At 39.4% G+C, this 22334-nt stretch overlaps 1 protein-coding gene across 2 annotated transcripts in view; it reads left to right on the forward strand.

Annotated features, from left to right (window-relative positions):
* LOC137284190 (arf-GAP with dual PH domain-containing protein 1-like) overlaps window positions 1-22334 on the forward strand; it is a 28502-nt gene extending 6168 nt beyond the window's left edge. Inside the window, exons 2-9 of one of the 2 annotated variants that reach the window (XM_067815913.1) lie at window positions 2887-3017; window positions 3700-3791; window positions 4084-4288; window positions 9125-9271; window positions 9867-9950; window positions 13334-13465; window positions 19804-20032; window positions 20740-22334. In XM_067815913.1, coding sequence (XP_067672014.1) covers window positions 2887-3017; window positions 3700-3791; window positions 4084-4288; window positions 9125-9271; window positions 9867-9950; window positions 13334-13465; window positions 19804-20032; window positions 20740-20795 — 1076 coding nt within the window. In that variant the 3' untranslated portion in view covers window positions 20796-22334. Of the gene's footprint in view, window positions 1-2886; window positions 3018-3162; window positions 3366-3699; window positions 3792-4083; window positions 4289-9124; window positions 9272-9866; window positions 9951-13333; window positions 13466-19803; window positions 20033-20739 lie in introns of those variants that run through there. The other variant, XM_067815914.1, reaches the window with a different exon arrangement.

Raw genomic sequence — 22334 nt, forward strand, 5'->3', positions numbered from 1 at the left:
TTTTGCAAGTAATGATGACGTCATTTCCGCTGTGACTGATTTTTTTAGGGTAGCTGAACAAGATTTCTTCCTGACCGGGATTCGGGCCTTGCAGCATCGCTGGCAAAAGTGTGTGAACTTGGAAGGGACTATGTAGAAAAATGAATTACAAACATGGACTTTGTAACTTTTTTTCACAGTGAGGCTTAGAACTTTTCAGCCAACCCTCATATATTCTACCGAAATATTTGGAAATACAATATTCTGACTGATTTTGAATTACAATAACAACAGGTGATTTCATGACTGCAGGAGTTAATGTTAATAGAAGGTAATTTCTACCTCAATCATATCATCAACAACAGAAAATATAATTAGAGAGTGTGACAATCTGTAGGGACATCAACATCATCAGAGACCTTGTAATGCCTTGTGCTGAGTATTTCCAAACTGCATTCAGAGAAATCATGTTCTGTGACCAAAGCTTAAAGATCACATGTACTCTAAGGAGTACAAATACAAAAATCATTTATTGACATCATTTTGAATTAAACCCTGTCATTAAAACTACTCATTTCAACATTTAATTACCTTAAATGACCTTTTTGACAACACTGCACAATTCTCTCCTGCAAACAAAATTTCAACCAACCTGCAGTCGTGACAGTTGTTTTGAAAAATGAAAGCTCAGTGTTTTCACAATCTGTTGCCATTTAATCTTGTCACCTGCTTTTCACAGATGCTTCTGTCAAAATTGCTTGTTGTCATGATGGTTATGCATGCGATGTCATGCAAAATCATTTTGGTCATGATTCAAAAGAATATTAGGCTAGAAGTAGGAAGTAGTTTTGATTTTTGCATGACATTGCTTATGACACACTATTTCACTCTTGAAAGCAAGGTGGTTGTCTGTATGATACTTCTAACAATGTTATTGTCACTTCAAACACAACCTCGCTTCGGAGGAAGAAATCTTTACATTACAAGTTGTGTCATCAGTAAAATTATGAGGGTTTGCCATCTTAATTTCACTTTATTGGATTTATGTTTTTGCTTAAAGTAAAACTCATCGCTATGTTTTTCCGATGGAAACAGACTGTAGATAGAGCAGTTCTTGCCAATTTCTTTGGCCATCCAGAATCCTTAGTTGTTGATTCCCCAAACTGAAATGATTCTTTCACCATGTTTTGCAAATTTATAAATACATTTCATTTATATCTGAAGACCAAAGAAATGTGTACACTGCTTGTGCTAGTGAACTTCAGTTGCGAGTACATTCTAACTACAGGCACATTAGGAATAAAAATATTTATGTTTGTTTCACATTTCAGTGAGTGAGAATGCTTTTACATGGCTCTCAGCTATACTAAGATGTTTTTTCTGGATAATTACACATAGATTTAGCTGGTAGACAGGTCATTCCTTTGTCTATAGTCTAGAGAATTTTGATGATTGATTCAGAAAAGGAAAGATGTTTAAACATGCTCATGAAAACCATCAACAAGATTGGGATTTTCTTTTCTTTTCTGATGAATGTTCTGTCAGACTTTTTCCGAACTGTGTGAAGTTTTTAGCTAAAGATACCATTAAATTTATGTACCAATGCCCAAAACTTAGGCCAAAATTTCATATGTGGGGTGGGATATCATCACATTGAGTGAAGCCATTGTGTATTTGGATTGGAAATTTGACAAAGGAACGATATGTTGACATCTTACATGGCTACCACCTTCCAATGGTATGATAACGTCCACAAACACTGTTGGCTACAAACAGTAGTGGTTGATCAAATGAAAATGTACCAGTTTTAGATTGGCAAAGCTACAGTCCAGATCTTAACCATATTTAAAATGTATGGGGACTAATTAAGGACAGAATAAACCAAAAAGGACTTAGAAATATTTAAGATATGAAGAAAGAAGTGGTCGAATATTGGGATAATTTGTTATCACTCAATTTTCTACAAACTTTGATCAGCAGTATACCTTTACTGGCATTGTACCTTGGTGCATATAATCGTGTATTGCAGGGCAAGGAACTCGCACAATACTGGAAATACACTGAGAATGGAAGAGAATCATATCTCATATTAATTTCATACATATTTATTTAAGTAGAACTGTAGTTTGTATGCATTTATTAGATATTTGGTGAAACAACTTTCTCAATAATTTCTGGGAAGACAGTATACTCTTGGCATGTGATGTCAGGGGCATACTTGACCTCTCAAGTACATTATGTCCCTCTCTGTATCATATGACCTTCTTTTCCTGAAACACTTACTTGTGTACTCGTAAAATACACCAGGATTGAGTATACTATGTTACTTTGGTATGTTTATAGTCTTATGCTTGAACAGAAATATACACAAGTCTTATTACTTAGTCAATAAATAAATGAGCATGTATCAACAGACTCTGAGTAGGTATATGCAATGATACTGACACATTGGGTTGTTGGATAATGTTGAAAGTGTTGAAAAATCCTTAGAAGTATGAGACAGTTTATGTTAGACATTTAATGAAAATCAGAGAGATGAAAATCCTTTCACTTTGTCAGTAGACTTGGTGAATAAAGAGTTTGTAGTGTTGAAATGTGTAGTAAAGTGACATCTTATTGAGTTATCTCCCTTACCTATGTGTCCGTTTGGAATATGTGATTAAGCGTTGTTTTGTTGACAGTTAGACCATTAATTTAAAGTATTTTCTTCCTTCTATGTTTAATTTTGTTTGTGCTCTTAGTTATATGGCTAATATTGAGTTGTTAGGGAAGATAAGATTATGGTAGTTTATTGTCTTAAGTGTAGAATAAGTATGTGGCTTATTTGTTTTTTATCAATTCGTTGAGCAGAATGAAACAATTTATGGAAGAAGTTTTACTCATAATGGTGATTTCTTCTTGTTGCAGATCCGACATGGGCTTCTTCGACAATTGGGATCTTCCTGTGCCAGGAGTGTGCTGGTATGCACCGTGCACTCAACAGCGTCAGTCGAGTCAAGTCTGTCACCCTTGACAACTGGGACTCTGACCAAGTAGAGGTGTCTATTTCCCTATTTAGTCAACACTGAAATACTTTGCACTCATCACATTGTATACACAGCCTGCAGTAAAGTAGGGAAGATAGATTTCCTCTTTCATGTCTGTCATTGTTACAGTCTTTATGTATTGCTTTCTACACATACCAGTGGTATTGTAGTTTCCTTCCATGTCAGTCATTCATGTGGATAGTTGAACTTACTTCATTTAAACTGGCGGTGAAATCATCTTAATCTGTAACATCTAGAAAGCTCATTGCTCCCACGGTGATTGGTAGAAATATACTCTTGCATTTATTTGAAGAAGATGGTGCCACTGTCCAAATCACCCATAGCCGCCCTTTGACAACTGTAAGTCTGCATTGAGATATGTGTGTATGATCGCTATAGCACAAATATAGCTTCGTACATGACACCCCAGGGAATTAATACATACTTCAAGTTTGTACACTTTAGCACTAAGATCACTTTGCATCCAGCATCCAGATAATGAAGACATATTGAAAGTTAATAGCTATGTAAAAAAGCTGTTTGTAAATAACTGAAGGAACTGAAAGATACTGTAGCACCTGCTACAAACTTGACAATATTATATGAGCTACTTTTGAGAAGCACTTACAAGTATTATGATTATGAAGTCAGATGGTGTTAAGCCTTCTTAAGACAGTGTTTGGTGTTTCTTCAGCTGATGCAGGGGATCGGCAACAACAGGGCGAAGGAAAGGTATGAACTGCATGTTCCACCATTCTACAGACGGCCACAGAAGGAGAGTGTGGAGTAAGTAGCAATTAAGTAGTTGATATTAAGATAAATGTTCACCCAGTAGTGACTGAAATAGTGATGTGACATTGTAATGACTGACCTGTTGAAATACTGTAGAATGGGATATGGGACCTTGATGATCTTGATTTTTACTTCATTCTGTTTTGTATTTATGCGTTTGGGTTTGATTATTGTCAGCATATTTAGAGTACTTACATTTTATGGGAGATTGGGAGTTACAAAAATATAACTTACCAAAGGATTCATTGTTCTGATATCTGTACTTCTGATGGTGTCTGACTTTCAGAGTGTTGAGGAAGGAATGGATATTCGCCAAATATCAGCGTCTGGAATTCACTGATGCAGACAAGCAGGAATCATACAATTGTGCAAAGAAAGAAGGACATTTATTAAAACTTGGTCGTGATAGAAAACTCTTCCAACAAAGGAAATTTGTTCTTTCAAGGCCAGAAAACAAACTCCAGTATTTTGTGATAGAAGAATCAAGCAAAGTGAGTTTCTTTATCTCCACCATTTTGTTCTGCCCTAACTTGAGCCATTTCTGAAAGTTAATATTGAATTTGCACGCAACAATTAGAATAGTGTTGTATAGCTGGCACTTACCTCTCTTGCTACAACACTGAGAACGATGTAAACTCTTCTCCCTAGCCCCCTCTTGTCCAATTGCCTAAGCACTCCTTGCTACCCTCTTTATAAGTTAGCTTCCCAATTGTCATGAAAAGCATGCAACAGGCAGCATGCCTCAGTATTTAACCCAGTGACCACCTTTGAATCATGGTTCTCCTTCTTGTTGCACCCCAGTGTGGATGTGGCTTACTTTACTCATTGATTTCTTCAATAACATTTACATCATGGGGAAGACAGACCAGGATAAGAAGAGTGTCGATTGTATGGGACAATGTAAATGGGACATTTGATGTGAGAAATGCAAGCATCTTACCTCTGAGGCTTTTGGGGATTACACCAGGGTCTGTGCTCGACGTGTTGCTAATACATCCAGGTATGCGGCATCATTAGACGGACCCAGTCCCACCAAGCAAGCCACCAAGAAAGTCGGTCACAGTCTCCTCACTCCAATAAAGGAAATTTTATGAGAGTGTCCTCTGAGTTGTTCTTATCAGAAGGTCTGGAGAATCTGCTTGTTGCTCAGAATTCCAGTCTGAGTCCTTTGTTTTTTATGCCATCCTTTGTGTTATTTGTGGAGCGTTCAGCCACTCCCTAGCTATTTCCCAGCAGCGGGACCTTAGGATTCCGCTCTCTGTGCATTGCTCCCAAAAAGGGATTCTCAGGAGCCTGGGCTAACAGCCTCCACAGATATAAAGGAGCTTGTTTCATCCCCTGACAGTCAGGATCGCTTCCATTGTAGATGTTCTGGATCTCATTGTTCATCTAGCTGCAAAAGGAATCATGTTTGCTCGCCAAAATGATTGCAAGTGCGAGAAGTGTATCAATCACTTATTATGATTGGGATCTGTTCACTGGAAAGACAGGTCTAGTTCACCTTCCAGATGCCTCTCTCCAAATTGTTTCATCTTGTCATCATCATGGGACTTTCAGCTCAGTACATTCTGCACATCAAGGTAGATCTACACAGTCAACTGTCGTTCTGGCCAAGGATGACCCATCTCATTATGAGACACCCCTTCCTCGTTCTTGTTTTCATTCTCGCCAACAGGTTTCCATAAATGTGCGTTTATGTTCCATTCCAGACTCTTTGCATAGGAGATCTATTACAGGTCTCATCATGCCATGACTTCAGAAAGGGCACATGCCTCCTCACGTCACTCCACATGGAGTTTACCAGAATCATGGACCCCAGTACTGGATATGACACCTTCCCCAGATCTGGCTGTGATGTTGAGCGCTGTCACTGCCTCAGGGAATCAGACATAGTCAGCTCATTCTGCTGTGTTCCTACCCACAGATCATCTGTTACAGCGTCCAATCTTGGTCATCAAATTGAACCTACATTTCCAGCTTATTAGGAAATTTCACCCCTAGATTGGGGAATGGATTTTGTTGAGGATTTTCAAGTGCTGGCATGGATAATGGAGAAACTCCAGATAACTTTGTCAAGAAATGCAGAGAACTTTCTTCTTTGTGCACATTCTTTCTCCATCACACAACAGGATTTGGCATCTATTACACTTCCCCACAACCTTGCATTGCTCATATAGCCATGTTGTAAAATCATGCCTACAAAATCCTAAGAGGGTTAAGGATGAGCTGTCTTCACCTAGGTTCTCCTTATTGGCATCTCACACCCATAGTTTCCAGTCTTTGGCCACAGCTCGTTCAGTTGATGCAGATGTCCAAATCAAGGATAGAGAATTGTCTCACATTGACACAGCTGCTTGACCATGGGGTTGGGAATGGGGTCCCCAAGCAGTGACTCATCGAATGTCATCTGGAACGTTAAGCATACTGGGTCAATAGCATTGGTGAGCCTTCTTCAGATGGCGTTTCGGTTCTTTTATGTAATTGACTCCCTCAAAATTGATGCTTGAGCCAGACAATTTCGCAGAGTCAAATGCGCTGTTTCACTCCAATTGTGTCTCCCACTGAGTGGCAGATCTTTCGGGAAATGATCTTTCCATTATCATTATAATATATCAAGGCCTCAACTTGGTTCAGCCATCAGATCCCGAAATATGTCTCTCTGATACCCAATCAATTCGCTTGGGACCTCAATGCCCTGTCGATCTCATGGGAGGATCTCAGTGCTTATGCCATCCTCCCTCCAATTTTTCTACCCAGAGTAATCTGGGCAGCTAGGAGTTGGTTTGTAGATCTGGCACATCTACCAAATCCAGTTTCAATTCCTCATTGAGACAACCTATTATTACACTCTCACTTGGATCAGCACCACAGAGCACCTTCTCTACACATTTGGCGCATTTGCAGAAATCCTTAATAGCAAAATGATATTGCAAATCCAGACCTATTATATCTCCAATTTCTCCTCACCCCTCGGTCTCCGCTGGGACTTCGTAGTGAAGAATCAGATGCCTGGGCAACCTGATCATATTTCTACTATCCTGCTGTTGCCCATGATCCTCGGGTCTCACTATACTGACGACCTGAAGTTGTGCCCTGTTAGGGCTTTGTGCATATTCCTTGCTGCTTTTAAGGTTTGCTGCCATGTCTACAAGTGTCTCTTCTTCCCGTTATCCTCAACATCCAGGGTAGAAGTGTCTGACACCACCTTTTTCTTCTGCATGATGGCCACCATCTGACAGACTTATGCCTTTGCTGGATTACCACCTCCAACAGCATCCAATCCACATGAGATACGAATGTTAGCTTCTACAAATGCTCTGCTCAGTAAATGATCATTCCATGCCATTATGGATGGGTGTTTTTGGGGGTCGTCTCAAAACAGGGTCTGGACAGATTTTTGTGAAAAGGCTTTAATTTACAGGGACCTGTAAGTTTTTCAGAGGTTGTGTCCAAGCACACATTGCTCAGGAGTAGCAGTCTCTCTGGAAGATGTGCTTAGCATAGGAGTTAGGCTAGTCATAACCGTCCTCTCTTGGGCATCTATATCTATGGTTGTTTCAAGTCTACACAGTTCCTGCTGTTAGCTGGACATAGGGCATCTGCAGCCCGCCATCTGACCTTGTGGTAAGTGCAATCCTTGAGATAATTTAAGTTTAAAAATTTTATCTATGTCTATATACTTATCCTACCTCATGTGATGGATTCCTGCCCAATGTCCCTTCTATGCAGATTATTTAAGAATAAGATTTACCAGTGGCTCAAAGGTGGTCTCATGGTTAGAAAGGGGCATGCAAATTATGTGCCATCATCCAAGCACTGGTTTATTAGTACAGCCTTTAAATGTGCAGGGTGTGAAAGAAGGAGGTGCATTTAGTATATTTTAACTGGTGCAACTGTTGGTGTGCTTATACCCAGTTCCACTGTTGGTATGCTTGTGTCCAGTTCTGTTGTCGGTATGCTTGTACATATTTCCGCTGTTGGTATCCTTGTGCCCAGTTCTGCTGTCGGTATGCTTGTACATATTTCCGCTGTTGGTATGCTTGTGTCCAGTTCTGTTGTCGGTATGCTTGTACATATTTCCGCTGTTGGTATCCTTGTGCCCAGTTCTGCTGTCGGTATGCTTGTACATATTTCCGCTGTTGGTATGCTTGTGTCCAGTTCTGCTGTCGGTATGCTTGTACATATTTCCGCTGTTGGTATCCTTGTGCCCAGTTCTGCTGTCGGTATGCTTGTACATATTTCCGCTGTTGGTATGCTTGTGTCCAGTTCTGCTGTCGGTATGCTTGTACATATTTCCGCTGTTGATATCCTTGTGCCGAAGTTCTGCTGTCGGTATGCTTGTATCCGGTTCTGCTCTTGGTATGCTTGTGTCCTGTTCTGCTCTTTGTATACTTTTTTCCAGTTCCACTGTTGGTGTGCTTGTGCCCAGTTCTGCTGTAGGTGTGCTTGTACACAGTTCTGCTGTTGGTATGCTTGTGTCTAGTTCCGCTGTTGGTATGCTTGTATCCGGTTCTGCTCTTGGTACGCTTGTATCCTGTTCTGCTCTTTGTATACTTTTATCCATTTCCGCTGTTGGTATGCTTGTGTCCAGTTCTGCTGATGGTTTGCTTGCACCCAGTTCTGCTGTTTGTATGGTTAGCAAGCAGTGCACTTCTGCAGATAACTGTTAACACAAATCGTTGAAGATTTTGATCTTGTTTGAGATAGTGCTTGTAACATGCCACAGTCTCACAACTGCACTAAGTTTGGTTTGTGCAAGTGGATATTCGCCTGAGGCATGACCATTGCAGAGTTAATTGTAAGTCATATAGCTTTGTACAAGTCTGTCCTTGTTGGTGTACAAGCAGTATCTAATCTTCATTTGACAATGACTCAACTGATAAAGATAATCACCACAAATGAAAAGTCATCTTTCACAACCTAACCAGTAATTAATTATAAATAATTGTTTCATTCAGAACAGTCTGCAGTATGTAGTGTTGTGTGTCCTAACATGTTGAGAATATGTTTGGTATACCTTTTTTGTGTGATGTTTAAAATGTCAATTCAACATTCCAAATCTCATGGAACTCCAGGAACTGGATGAAATGGTGCCTAAATTGTGGAATTAAAGGTTTTACCTCTCTAAATCTTGTGACACAATTTGTGAGGTGGTGATGTTTCAAAGACCTAGTCCTATTATTATCACTTCCTGTTCACTGTTTACCCAATATATCACTCAGAGAACATATAGACACTTGTCTCCAGCCAAGAATCAGTGGTCGCAAGATTGTGCAGGAACAGCTTGTCATCCTGAAACAAGTTCTGAAGTAATGGTATTGTTTCAGGCACCTCGCCCTAAGGCAGAGATAGACTTGGATGAGGTGAATGCAGTGTTTGTACCTGACAAGATAGGTCACCCCTATGGCATGCAGATTACCTTCTACAAGAATGGCTCCACCAGAAGCTTGTTTGTACATTCAGAAAGCTCAAAAGTATGTCTACTTTATTTATTGCTGGTTAACATTATAAGGAGGAAAAAATACTGTATATTCTGTGGTCGGACAGAATTCTTTACATCCCTTTCGTTGTGCTGTAAGGCTGAAAGTAATCAAACAGCCTTTTTCATTTAAAATTGAATCTTTTAAGTTTTTGCTCATTGGAAAACCATGCTACCTTTTCGAGAATGAAAGACAACATGGAGATCCATGATTCATTCATTATGACAACTCATAAGCGTATTACTCAGTGAAAGGATGAGATTCATTGTCATATATTGTAGTCATTTATGAGATATATTTTTACTCTGAGTCACCCATCCTACTAAACATGGTGAGGGACAGTGGGATATGCTGAAGACCCGGGTTCAGTTCCCCACATGGGCACAGTATAAGTGAAGTCCATTTCTGTTGTCTCACACTGTTATGTAGCTGGAATAGTGCAAAAAGCGGCGAAAAACTACACTCACTCACTCCAAACATGGTGAATGTGTCAGGGTTTTCAAGACACATTATCACAAATAGTTCCACAAGGTAGCCCATGATTACCAGGTATGTTAAGCATTGTTGACACTGAGCAATGTGTTGGCAGGACATTGTTGACTGGTATCATGCTATCCGTGCTGCCAAGCTGGAACGCAGGAGGATAGCATTCCCAGACAGAGACCTTGAGACAGTAAGTACAGCCACACTTGGCTTTCCATGCCATTGATTAATAAATGTGTGTCAACTGGAACATTCACAGGGAGGAAAGTGAAGATGTAAGTAAGAGTGTAAAAGAAGGTGGATTTCAGATATAATAAGGAAATGTTTATTTAATATTTGAAGATGAGGAAGTATTTGATCCCAGCTCATTTTCTGTGTTTATGTAGATTACAACAGTAGAAACACATGGTAACAAATCAGCGTTTTCAAGTTAGTTTTGCCTGTTGTATTTATTGTCCCCTGCCACAACGCATTTCTTTTACAGTAGATTGAGAGGGAATGAAACAATTACTTGAACTTGAACTTGTTATTATATAGGTCACAGGACATGGCCCCTGACGAAGTTGATTGTTTTATAGGGTTCATAACTTTAATTTTTTCTTATGTTACTTACTGTGAAGAAATTATTGTTGTCAAACACCTTAATTGTAATTGACAGGAACTGGGCAGGTGACATGCTGATGTAATGGTACATGTATTCATTTTAGAATAAGACCATAGATGTATTTGTATTAATGTATGTAATTCAACAATTTAGATGATATTCTTTCATTAAAAATACAGTAAATATGAATGTCAACTGTTGTAAATAAATTGAATTTGAAGAGATTTTATTTAAAGCATGCACACCTGTGTAGAAGTCAGCATCCATCACAAACTTACTCATATCTTCACCCAGTGTTTGCTAAACTGCAAAATGACCAAGAATTTATCACAGAACAATCATCAGAATCTGTATCTTCTTCCTGGCATGGGGTATCTGTGGGTTCATCAGTTGGGTCAATGAAGAATGACTTCCAGGGCATCTGTTGAACTGAAAAAAAGGAAATCCTTCATGTTAAAGAAAAAATAATATGGAGTGTTCTGAAACTTGTTAAAATTATGCAACAGTTGGTTGCCAATGCTTGTTCAGACAAGATCTATTTACTTACTCAAAATGGGAATATTTGTAATTAAGAATAGTTAACTCTGTATCTTTGTTTACATAAGAAAGGAAGCAATATAAATTCTTGATTTTGCAATTGCTTTGATGTTGTAAATTACTACAGAAAGCGGATAGTACAAATATCAATAAAATAAATAATTACCTACAAATAATTACAAATTATTAACTTTTTATCCACAATTTTTTTCAATAAAATGGTTTCTTTGGTTTCCACCCTTAGTTAAAAGAGACATTAATTGTGAATATATTACTTCCATTATTACTTACCTGCAATTGTCAAGATTTGTTGAACTCTCTTTTTCTGGGCATCTACAAAACAAATGATACTTTTATGATATAGATGATGTAATGATATTAATATAATGTTGAATAATGACTCCATTGATCATTTTCATTATTGCTTAAAGACAGGTTGTTGGTACTATCTAAATCAAGGTAGTATAAATCATAATTCAACTTCACTAGGAAGAATAATGACAAAAACAGAAAAAAAATATATTAATTGTAAATAAGGGCCTTTTCTACAAGAATGATCATGAACGAAAATAGAAATATGTACTGGTACATTTATATTCAAGTGAATAAGAAAGTAAGATGGATGCCAGTTTCTTTATTACATATGATGCCACGTTTCGGTATGGACCCTTATGCCGTTGTCAAGTAAGACTGCTTCACAAAGTAATCAGTTAATTGAATGAAACTTTTGTAGAATGATTTAAATATATATTTGGGTTATGTTACCAAATGATATGAATGTTATGTCGTCTGCTACATGGTACATGTAATTGAAACGTTCAGTATGTGATTCAAATATAGGTTTGCCTAAAAAATCATATAATATATAATACCGATTGTAGCCTTGTGAATTTGGTACCTAAAGAGGAATGTTCACATATTTATTTTAAAATTTCTAGTAGTAAACTGTTCTTGTGAAAGCATGCAAAGAGCAAGTGTTGTGGAGTAAATATTTCAGAAAAAATTCATATTTTGTCACATTGCAGGAGTCAAGATAAGGAATTGTGCAACTGCCACAGACTTAAAATGCCTCTGAACAAATCTTTGTCTTATCTGCTTTCATTACACCCCAATAACTAGGGATTTCTATTGAGAATTAGTATCCATTATTGAAAATCAAAATCAGGACATGACAGCATTCATCAAATACTTAGACAAATATATGCTTTAGCACCCCAAATGAACCTCAAATGCAGATTTTCAAATATAATATATATAAATGAGAATAAATGAAAAAAATTCAATGTTACCTTTTTAATCAAAATATTCAAATCCATGACTAATGTAAACACATGTTTCTGCAAGCTTCCAGATAGGCTGCGCAGTACAAGTTGTAGCACTGACAGTTTTGCTCACTGGCTCCCTCTATTATATGGTCTCTGGGATGATCATGTGGTACTTTCCTACACAGCTGTATCTAGGTACTTCATTTCAATGAACTAGTGAGTTTGCAGGGCATGAATTAATGGTATCAGAAAATGAATGAAAGTGCAGACTTCCTAAATTAATCCAAGTAGCCCTACCTTTGAAACTGAATTTCCTTTAATGAGCAGGCACTTTGACTGGAGACTGAATGAAGGCAACATTTTTTTTCAAACTCCTCATTTATTGTGTTAGTAAAACCTGTAAATTCCAAGTTATTTAAATCAGATAGGTCAGGTCAGATGAGCCAACAAAGATTGATTTAGTCAAGTGTTATGTACATAGTCACCGCAATCTTTTAAAATGTTATTGAACAAGATTTGATGTAACATGCACCCAGTTGCTCCCAATTAAACATCCCTCATCCCTTAAGTATATGACAGTTGAAACATAGTCCAGCCTCAAGTCTGCTGTTGAAGACTTTAGTAGTATAAACAATGGGGATTCTGGACCACTTCAAGCAAATAAGTATATAGTATCAATAACGTAGATCTAGACGTTACACACTTTCACATAATAATTAGTGTTGTAGAGACGTAAATAAAGCTCACAGGTATTGAGTTTGCTCACAGATGCTTATTCCATTGACAAGGAACAGTTAGTCAAACACAAGTGTGATATGTAGACACAGTGTTACTTACTTTTTATGATTTCATTTTTATATGACAATCTTGAGGAATGTACTTTGAAACAGAATGTCTACTGATACTGTGTCGAATACATGCTAAGTCATTTGTAAACATGGGTTCATATATTCATCTCAGATTTGCATCGATTAGCATACATTAAGGCTTTGGGTAATATAGAAAATGTATCCAGTTATCATTCCCAGACAAATGGCAAGTCAGTAATTTATGTCATATCCATGAACATAGCATTTGCCATGGCCATCTTTTCACTGTAAGTGGCATTTCATGTCTAGATATGTAGTGTTTGCGTGTGGTTACTGACAGTCTGTCTCTTCATCCCAGTTAGCAGAGGACTTGACACGTGACTTCATGTTAGAGGGATGGCTGAACAAGATGGGGCCACGCAATGAACCTTTCAAGAGGCGATGGTTCACCCTTGACAAGCGCAAGCTCATGTATTATGAAGACCCATTGGTAGGCACTTGTAGTTTGTTTTCATTTTCCTCGCCAAACTGTTGTTATCATGAGTACTAATTCATGAAACTAATCCCATACCATCATGAATCCATGGAAACTAATCCCATACCATCATGAATCCATGGAAACTAATCCCATACCATCATGAATCCATGGAAACTAATCCCATACCATCATGAATCCATGGAAACTAATCCCATACCATCATGAATCCATGGAAACTAATCCCATACCATCATGAATCCATGTAAGTATAAGCCTCCTGTACACATGGATACATTCAGATAAAGCCTCATAGGTGAATATGTCTGTAAGTTGACAAGATAAATTCTTTTCCACTGAGATGGTCCTGAGGGTACATATATGCATTTACTGCAGTTGAACATGTCATGTGACATTTTTATCAATGTTTTTAATGAAATATTGAACAATGAATTAACATTCATGCATAGCAAACCATAAGAGCACCATCATTCCTTCTGCTGTCACACATTGTGTTTGTTCTTTAGAATGCTGTTTTTACGTTGCAGTTACAGTCAGGCCGCGTTAGTCCGGACCCTGACAATCCGATTCCCGCGATATCCGAACAATAGCTAGCTGTAACCAATCTTGTTTACTATGTAAACTCATTACCTATTGATTCAGTAATCCGGTGCTTCACTCGCCGTATCCGAATGTTAATCAGCGGTAACAGATTAGCTAATTACACATAGTTTTGCTTCATTAATCCGGCGGTACATCAAAAAGGTTCGGATAATCCCTTCACACCATGAGCCCCATTCAGTGGTAATTGTTAAGTGACACTTGCGAGTTGAAGATGTCGTTAGTTTGTGATTTTGATCAATTAGTAGGTCTCACGTTTGGTTAGTTGGAGTAATACATGTCATGCTTACTTTCTGTATAAAACACTGATCGTGTCAAAATGAGATCAGCTGAAGCTTGTCAGTCATAATGGCAAGTCCCGCCCCTAGGCGTAAAAGATGTGAAATTACTGCCACACACAAAAAAGAGAAAACCCTAAAGCCAATTTTGATCTTATGTGTAAACATTTTGGTCAAGAATTCGGACATTCTATTGACAAGAGCACAATTTCGGACATCGGATATGTTTTGTGATTGGCTATGATCATTTGACAGACAGATGCAATCACGTGGTTGACATGTGATCTTACTTCGTGACAATGCTGCCAGTCACAAGTGTGCCAATGTCAAACTGACCAACGTGAAAGTTAATTTCTTGCCCCCAAACACCACATCGCACATTCAGCCAATGGATGCTGGCATCATGAGAACTTTCAAGGTCCACTACAAGAAATATCTCGTCAAGCATTTCATCCAGTGTGCCGACCGGCCACAGACGCTTAATCTCCGTGAAGTACTGAGAAAACTGCCTGGTCCGAAGTAAAAAGCTCCATCATTCAGAACTATTACCGTCATGTAGATTTCTTTCACAAGTGAGTTTTGTTACGTGTATGTATAATCTATCCAGACATGATTGTATGCATTGATTGGTTATTATATGAATATTCAAGTTATTATGTCTACAAACTGTAATAAAGTCTTTTGAAACTTGTATACATTCGTATGTTTTTGTATTGCCATGTCAAAGGGAAGTAACCCTACTGTAGTTGTGTTCATAAAAGTTTGTTTTCACTATCCGAACGTTTTTGATGAAAAACAGAAGTGTCCGGATTAACGCGGCCTGACTGTAGTTATTTCTCATTTAAGTGACTCCTGTATTCAAATTTTATGCTTGCTTTCCCATGGTTTAAGCACATGTTAGTATTCCATGGTGGGAGGTTTTGTGTGCTATGTGCTATGTGAAATATTGCTTTAAAACAATTATTTCATGTTGTGTTGTTGCATTCATGTATTTTCAATGTTCATACATGTTATTGCTGTTTCTGTTGTGTTTGGCCATTAGCTATATGCATTGCGCGTTAGGTTTGAGGCTTTTATGGCTGGAGTTGCTGTGGGCAAAATTTGCCACCACAGGACAAACACAAAATGTGTATATACTGTTTAGAGAAACCTGTGCACAATCAAGACGTGCGAACTCTGCCTAGGCTCTCTCTCCCCCCCCCCATTATGAGGACTCTGTGAAGTTTCTCATCATTTGTGAGTCAATTGGAGAACTCCAACAGGAGTTGGCTGTGGTCAGGGGACAGAGAGTTTGGAGGTCAGATCGCCAGGCTCTGCTAGACCTGTCAGTCTTCAGGTACCTGTCGATCCATTGCTGCTAACGGGTCTGGTCCAGTCCACCTTCACAGATGCAGCTCTGCTTCTAGGATGTAGTGCGCTGGCTCTCATCTGCAACTTTCCTCAACTCGTGAAGTGTTACCAGTTGGGCGATGAGTCCCTCTTCCAGGTTGAGGTAGGTGGTAGATGAATGTGTATTCACTTCAGTTGACCTGTGGGGAATCTTGACTGCATGAGGTTCAGCTCCAGCTGCCGAACAAGGGTGTTCCACCTTTTGCTCAGTCACAGGAAGTTTACCGAACCTACAAGGAGGTATATCAGAATGCTGTGCAGCAGATCGGGATGGCAGTCCTTGGGGTGTATCTCTCCTCAATACAGAGGTCAGCCCTAGAGGCGGAGGGAGGCACAGGTGATGAATCACCTCATGTTGTCTTACTTTGTCAGCTCACCGAAGTGTGACTCGTTACGGTCGGCTACATCGATGGTGATATGAGCAATTATAAAGATGCGCACGCTGCGATTGTCAACCTTACGTTACTCGGTGGCGACCCAGCAAACATTGCTGGCTGGCCCTTCTGTTTCAGCTGGGTGCGACACTGTTTTAGGTGCCAAGCAGTTTATACAGGAGGCTGCTGCTGCAGCTACTTCTTTTAAGGACTTGAAGAGCTGTTAGAAGAACAACAGGTTTCTCAATCCCATTAAGAGCACTTCTTCCAGGGCACAGCCTACGTGCGAGTCTGCAAGCTGGCTTTGGCCACTGGGCAGGGGAAGGAGGAGGAGCGTCCTACACAGAACCTACAGAAGGCTTAGGCGAGTCTATGGGTTCACACTGAGGATCTGAAGAAGTGTCTCACAGTTCCCGGGTGGTTGTCTCCACACCTTCCTTGGTGGACCAATGTCGGGAATCTCTCCATACAGATCCCTTTGAACATCCCGATGCCAGTTCTTACAGTTCAAACAGATGTATCCCTCTCGGGCTAGGGGTTGTTCTGTTCAGGGCAGAACCTTGCCGGTTTTACCTTGGCAATTGAAAACTTAAATCTTAGAATTTTTTTCAACGTATAAAAAATGTTGTTGAAAGGTCACATGCAACCAAAAAATCGAACACAATTAAAACACAATTATCACTTATTCATGACATATAACATACATTGCTGCATGTGAAAAATAAACAAAATTATAAGTGTACAATCACGATTCAAAAGTGCAATATTTTGTACTTTGGTTTATTTTCCTCGAAATGAAACAAAACGGTCCGGAGACTGAACCCAGTCATAGCGGGTGGGTGTGCACTCAAATGTAACGATGGCTTCCGATAGGCTGGTTCATTTGCTGATACGCTGAGGGCTCATTGTGTGTACAGAAAGGTGATCTGTTTGGTGAGCGTTTTAGAAGTATGGCAAGTCACAAGAAAGTAAGATTCTTTATGGATAACACGCTCTTTTATTGTACTTGATGTGTCATTTCAGTATGGATTCATACACCATTGTCAAACAAAATCATATACACTAGAAGTTGTCATCCATAAGGAATGTATATAGAGATGTTGGGTTTTGTAAATACATGTTCTCTAAATTTGTGTTTGATCCAATCAAAAATCATCTCAGTAGAGATGGTTAACTACTGCGTGCCTGGAAACTCTCATTCGTCCAAGTACAAAGCAGAACTTGATGCTGACAAGAGTTTGCACCTGTTTCCGTCAGATCCAGTCATCCGAGATAAATGGATGTACTATGTTTGCAACCCACAGATATAAAAACATGTCGTGTACAAGCATCACACCTGCCTAATTACATTGCGTGTCAGAAACATGACTTGGGTGCACGAGTCATAAATCAATTTATTTTGTCATCCGAGATAAATGGATGTACTATGTTTGCAACCCACAGATATAAAAACATGTCGTGTACAAGCATCACACCTGCCTAATTACATTGCGTGTCAGAAACATGACTTGGGTGCACGAGTCATAAATCAATTTATTTTGTTTATGGCGTATAAGTTCAAATCGTATGTGGTCAATGATTGAAGTTATGTATTCAGTGAATCGTTTGAATTCCGATTTTGCGAGCTTTTTTCATCGCGTTTTTATAACCAACTTTATAGGTTGAATTGTCATTTTTGATGATTTGTTTCGGTAAGTGCATATCGAAAGGTATCAGAATCTGAAAAGTTGTGTTTTATGTTGCATGTGACCTTTGACAAAAAATCATAGGTTCAAATTGTTATTATTAGTTTGTATTACAAGGGGGTAAATTTTCAGATGGCAAGCTAAAATTATGAGGATTCACAATCTTAATTTCACTGTATTTGATTTCCCTATTGGGTTAAAATGAAATCCATATGTACATTTTCACTGCAAACAGACTATAGACAACTGCATGGCCATGACGTAGATCCTGAAGCAAGGTGGCACAGTGTCCGCAGAGCTTCTTCGGGAAACATGGGAATTTCTGCCCATTGTCAGGCAATTTCTGTCAATCGCCAGGGGCAAGAGAAGGTGTGAAGAGACAAGATCCTGGCTCTGCACAAGTGGATGCTCGATCGGCAAATATTCAGAGTTATCTCCCAGTTGTTTGGATTGTTCCAGGTGGATCTGTTTGTGTCAGGCAGGATGAATCAGATACCTGTGTTCTGCTCTTGAACACCATACCAGAGGGCCCTGGCTTCATACGCCTTCCTGCTGTATTGGACAGGCAAAGTACTGTGGGCATTCCCGCCACTACCTCTCATTCCCTGGGTCCACCCAGCTAGCATGGCTACTTGTGCTTCTGACACTGCATTGGCCATCGCAGAGCTGGTTTCCAGTTTGTCTCAGGTTCCTGGCTCAGCCTCCATTTTATTACCCTTAAGACTGCACATTTTCGAGTTTAGTAGTTTCTGCAGTCCAGGTTTAAAGGAAGGTATGGCGACTTCAACCATTCGTGGCTACTCCACCGTTATTTCCACCTTTCAGACCCCTTTTGATGGTGCTCTTTCGCGGCAGCTTCTTCTAATGCAGTGCTTCTTAGCTTTCATGCTTCGGCTTCGACCTGCTAACCTTGGGATTTGTCAATTTTGCTAGATTGGCTGTCCGGTCCTACTTTCTGATGTATATTGGCTATTTCCATTCAGCTGTTAATCTTGGCCTTTTTTCTTGGGGCTGTGACATCTTTGAGAATAGCTGGTGATTATATGCCACGCAGACCCGGCACTTACTGTGTTTCATCCAGCTTGCATCAGTTTTTGCCTCCCGGATAGTTGCCAGATGAAGATCGATCACACTTTCCATGTGACAGCTCCTATCGAACTTCCTACTCTTACCCAGCTGAAACATAGGGGACCACTGCAATGCACTCACTGAATGTCTGCAAGACCATAAAGGTCGATATCAAACAAACACAAGAGATCCGTACAAGAACCCTGCTGTTCTGCTCTTACAGTGGCGGGAAGGCTGGAGCTCCTGCCAGCAAACAGACATGTTTTTGCCGGCTTTTGTTGGTCATTTGTGCTGCTTATTAGGCTAAGGGAAAGCCTCCCCTTGAAGGGTTGAAGGCTCACTTGGTCATGAAAGTGGCTTTTGCAGAGATGGCTTAGCACTTTCATATATCACTATCAGCTCGATATGTTCCTGTGATGAAGTGCACTTTCTCCGATCTGTTCTCTCCGATGGACTGTATCCAGGAACCCTGACTGAGTGAATCTTGGTTATTTGGGGTTTTTTTATGCTGAGATCAATTATTGTGTAAACTGGCACATCCACTGTTTAATTCAATTTCAATTTCTCTGGAGAGATATTCAGTTGTGAGTTGTGGTTTCCCAGTTATGGTGCTCTACAGAGATTTCACTGTGTGGGTGGGGTTTTCTTTGCACACTATGTCATGTGTTTTATTGCTGTTGAGGTCAGTCAGCAGTTATGATACGGTCTGGTTGACCATGCATGCATGACATGGGGATAACGCCATGTGTTGGAGGTCTGTATAATAGATGGATAAAAGCTTTATTTATATTTATTGTACATTATTTTATTAAAACAGTACAACTGTGAAATGACATTTTCAACCTCAGAAAATGCATATATGTACCTCAAGGACTACTCTCTTCAAAGAATTGGAAACCTCATAAGCTTTACCTATATTTCCTTCACTCCTGTTGCAGAATGCTTTTCCTAAAGGGGAGATTTTCATTGGTCATCGTGACGCCGGGTACCATGTGACGACAGGGGCTACAGAAGACAAGCCAACAGGGGGCAGTCCATTCTGCTTCACACTACACACGCCAGACAGGAAGTTTGTGTTGAAGGCAGAGACTAAAGAAGAGATGGACAAGTGGGTAGACACACTTGACAAAGTGATTGACATGCCCCTGACCCCCCAGGACAGTAAACGTAAGTAGTCATTACTGCATAGTACAGTATACAGTATTATATGGCTAGGATACTTTATTGAGTGGTTGTCATGGTATGTCTTCACTTTTCACTTGCTGTATATGAGATGACTGACAAATGAAAATCCTTCACTATCATAGCCCAACAATTCATAGGCTAGGATATTTATATAGCACTCTTCTCCCCGCAACCAGTACATGCTCAAGGTGCTGGAGTGTGCTTTTGTTTTCTGGGATTTTCTGAACCAACTCAACTCCCTGGAGAGTGTTCAACTCATGCAGCCTGTGAGACACAGTGAGTTATCTCACAGCTTCATCCTCACAAGGTACCCATTTGCAGCTGGGTGGACTGTGACACATAGTCACAGTGTTTTGTCCAGTGATACTGCTCATTACTATACCAGCAACAAAGTGACTGCATGTGTTGGTGTGCCCACAATCTGGTCACCTACCATTGGATGAAAGGGTTCTTTCAAGTACACAGGGTTGTGTACAGCACACTAGGGGTTTTGACAATACTGAAAGAGTCTGCAACTAATGTTACCTCCAAGGTTTCTACACCCAGTCCCAAATGGGGATCGATCCAGGCACCTTTTGCTTTCAAGCGTGGCACCTTAGACAGGTCACCCACCATGCCCCCAGTGGGCACAATAATTAACCTTGGTCAAACCTGTCTAGACTTTAAACTTGTTTTTTGTTCTTTTTCAGTTGCTGCCATTCTTGTTCCAAAGAAGTCCAACTCTATTCGGCTGATCAAGCGGTAGAAGCATGAGATTTGTTACAGTTTGTCATCATCATATCTAAGTCAGGACATGGAGTTCAGCCACTGATAATGTGGAGTTATCTCCCTTGACAAACCAACATGGACTCTGTGGTAACAGATAAGCAAATGTGGGCTTGTAAACATGTCTGAAATAGGAAGCAATGACATTGATGTCGGTATTTTGATCAAATGTCCAGAATTTAGGTGGTGTATATGAAAAGTGGATGATATGATGAGGAAACATAATTCACTGTATTTATGCATTGCTTTGTGTGTAGATACACCTAATGATTATTTGCATATGGAAATGTCATGTTAAATATCACACATTATTCTGTATATCTGATGAATGAGGCTTACAGGGTGTTGGCACATTGCTTGATGAAGATGGCTACAGAGTTGTAAGACTTCAATGTGTCTCAATGCAATTTGTCTGTTCCAGTATTTTGTTATGACAGTGCTGTTCTATATTATCATGATAGGCTATGGAATCAAGTTAAGAAGTTAATGGCCAGGTAACAAGGCTTTTTTCCTTATACAGAAAAAGTATCAAGGCTCACCTCGACCACTCCGGACATTCATGTAACTAATAAATCCTGATTTCTTCAGACAGAAGCTAAAACTAGTGATCTTGAACTTAATTGTGTACATGACATGTTTAAATGAACATATTTCAGAAGTGTTAGAGCCTTACAGTGTGAAAATATTATCTGAAATCTGTACATATGGAAGACTAGTATGTTGTACAGTAAGTTAACATTTCTCATGTATATATGTGAGTATATCCATGTAGTGATGACATGCTTGTATTGCCTGGTTTACATTGTTTGCTGGAGATCCAGGCTAGAGAGAGAAAGGTAGAAACTGAGGCGAGACGATAATTATAAACTAAGGTACCTTACATGTAAGTACATCACACAAAACACAAAATACTCTGTACAGTATACTCTTGTCAAGTGCCACTTGTCCTAATTTTAATGTCACTTATTTACTCTTGAATCCATGATAACTTCATGATTATTAGAGAACAAATTTATGAGAGGAACTTATTGGTAAAAAGGTATAATTACCTGTAGAAATAATTTGAATATGTCTTGTTCATGTTTCTTTCAAAACCAATGCAGTGTGTTGTGTTTTCAATGTTTGCTATTCATAATTCCAATGGTGCCATATTTATTATCACGTCTTTGTCCTGTCCAGTGTTTGTGACACTCTGACTGTACATCAGTTAGTACATGTATACTAGGACCTGGCTTGAGTGGTTGGCACTAGCAGAACAGCCAAGGACAGCTCAGATGTGCTTCCATTTTCAGAACACTTCTTCACTTGAACTAGTAGGTGAAGGACAGATAAGTTTCCATCTGAGTTAGTGAGAAGTGTAGTGCAATGTACCCAAACACGTGTTTTGCCTAAATGACAACCACAATTAGGAAAATCAAATGCGTGATAACATTTGGTGGTTACTATAAAGTTTGGCATTGGAATAGTATGTCACATCAACTTGAATAACAATGATGTCAGTAAATATATGGGAATTGGT

The sequence above is a fragment of the Haliotis asinina genome, chromosome 5, assembly GCF_037392515.1.
Source record: "Haliotis asinina isolate JCU_RB_2024 chromosome 5, JCU_Hal_asi_v2, whole genome shotgun sequence".
NCBI classification, from domain to species: domain Eukaryota; kingdom Metazoa; phylum Mollusca; class Gastropoda; order Lepetellida; family Haliotidae; genus Haliotis; species Haliotis asinina.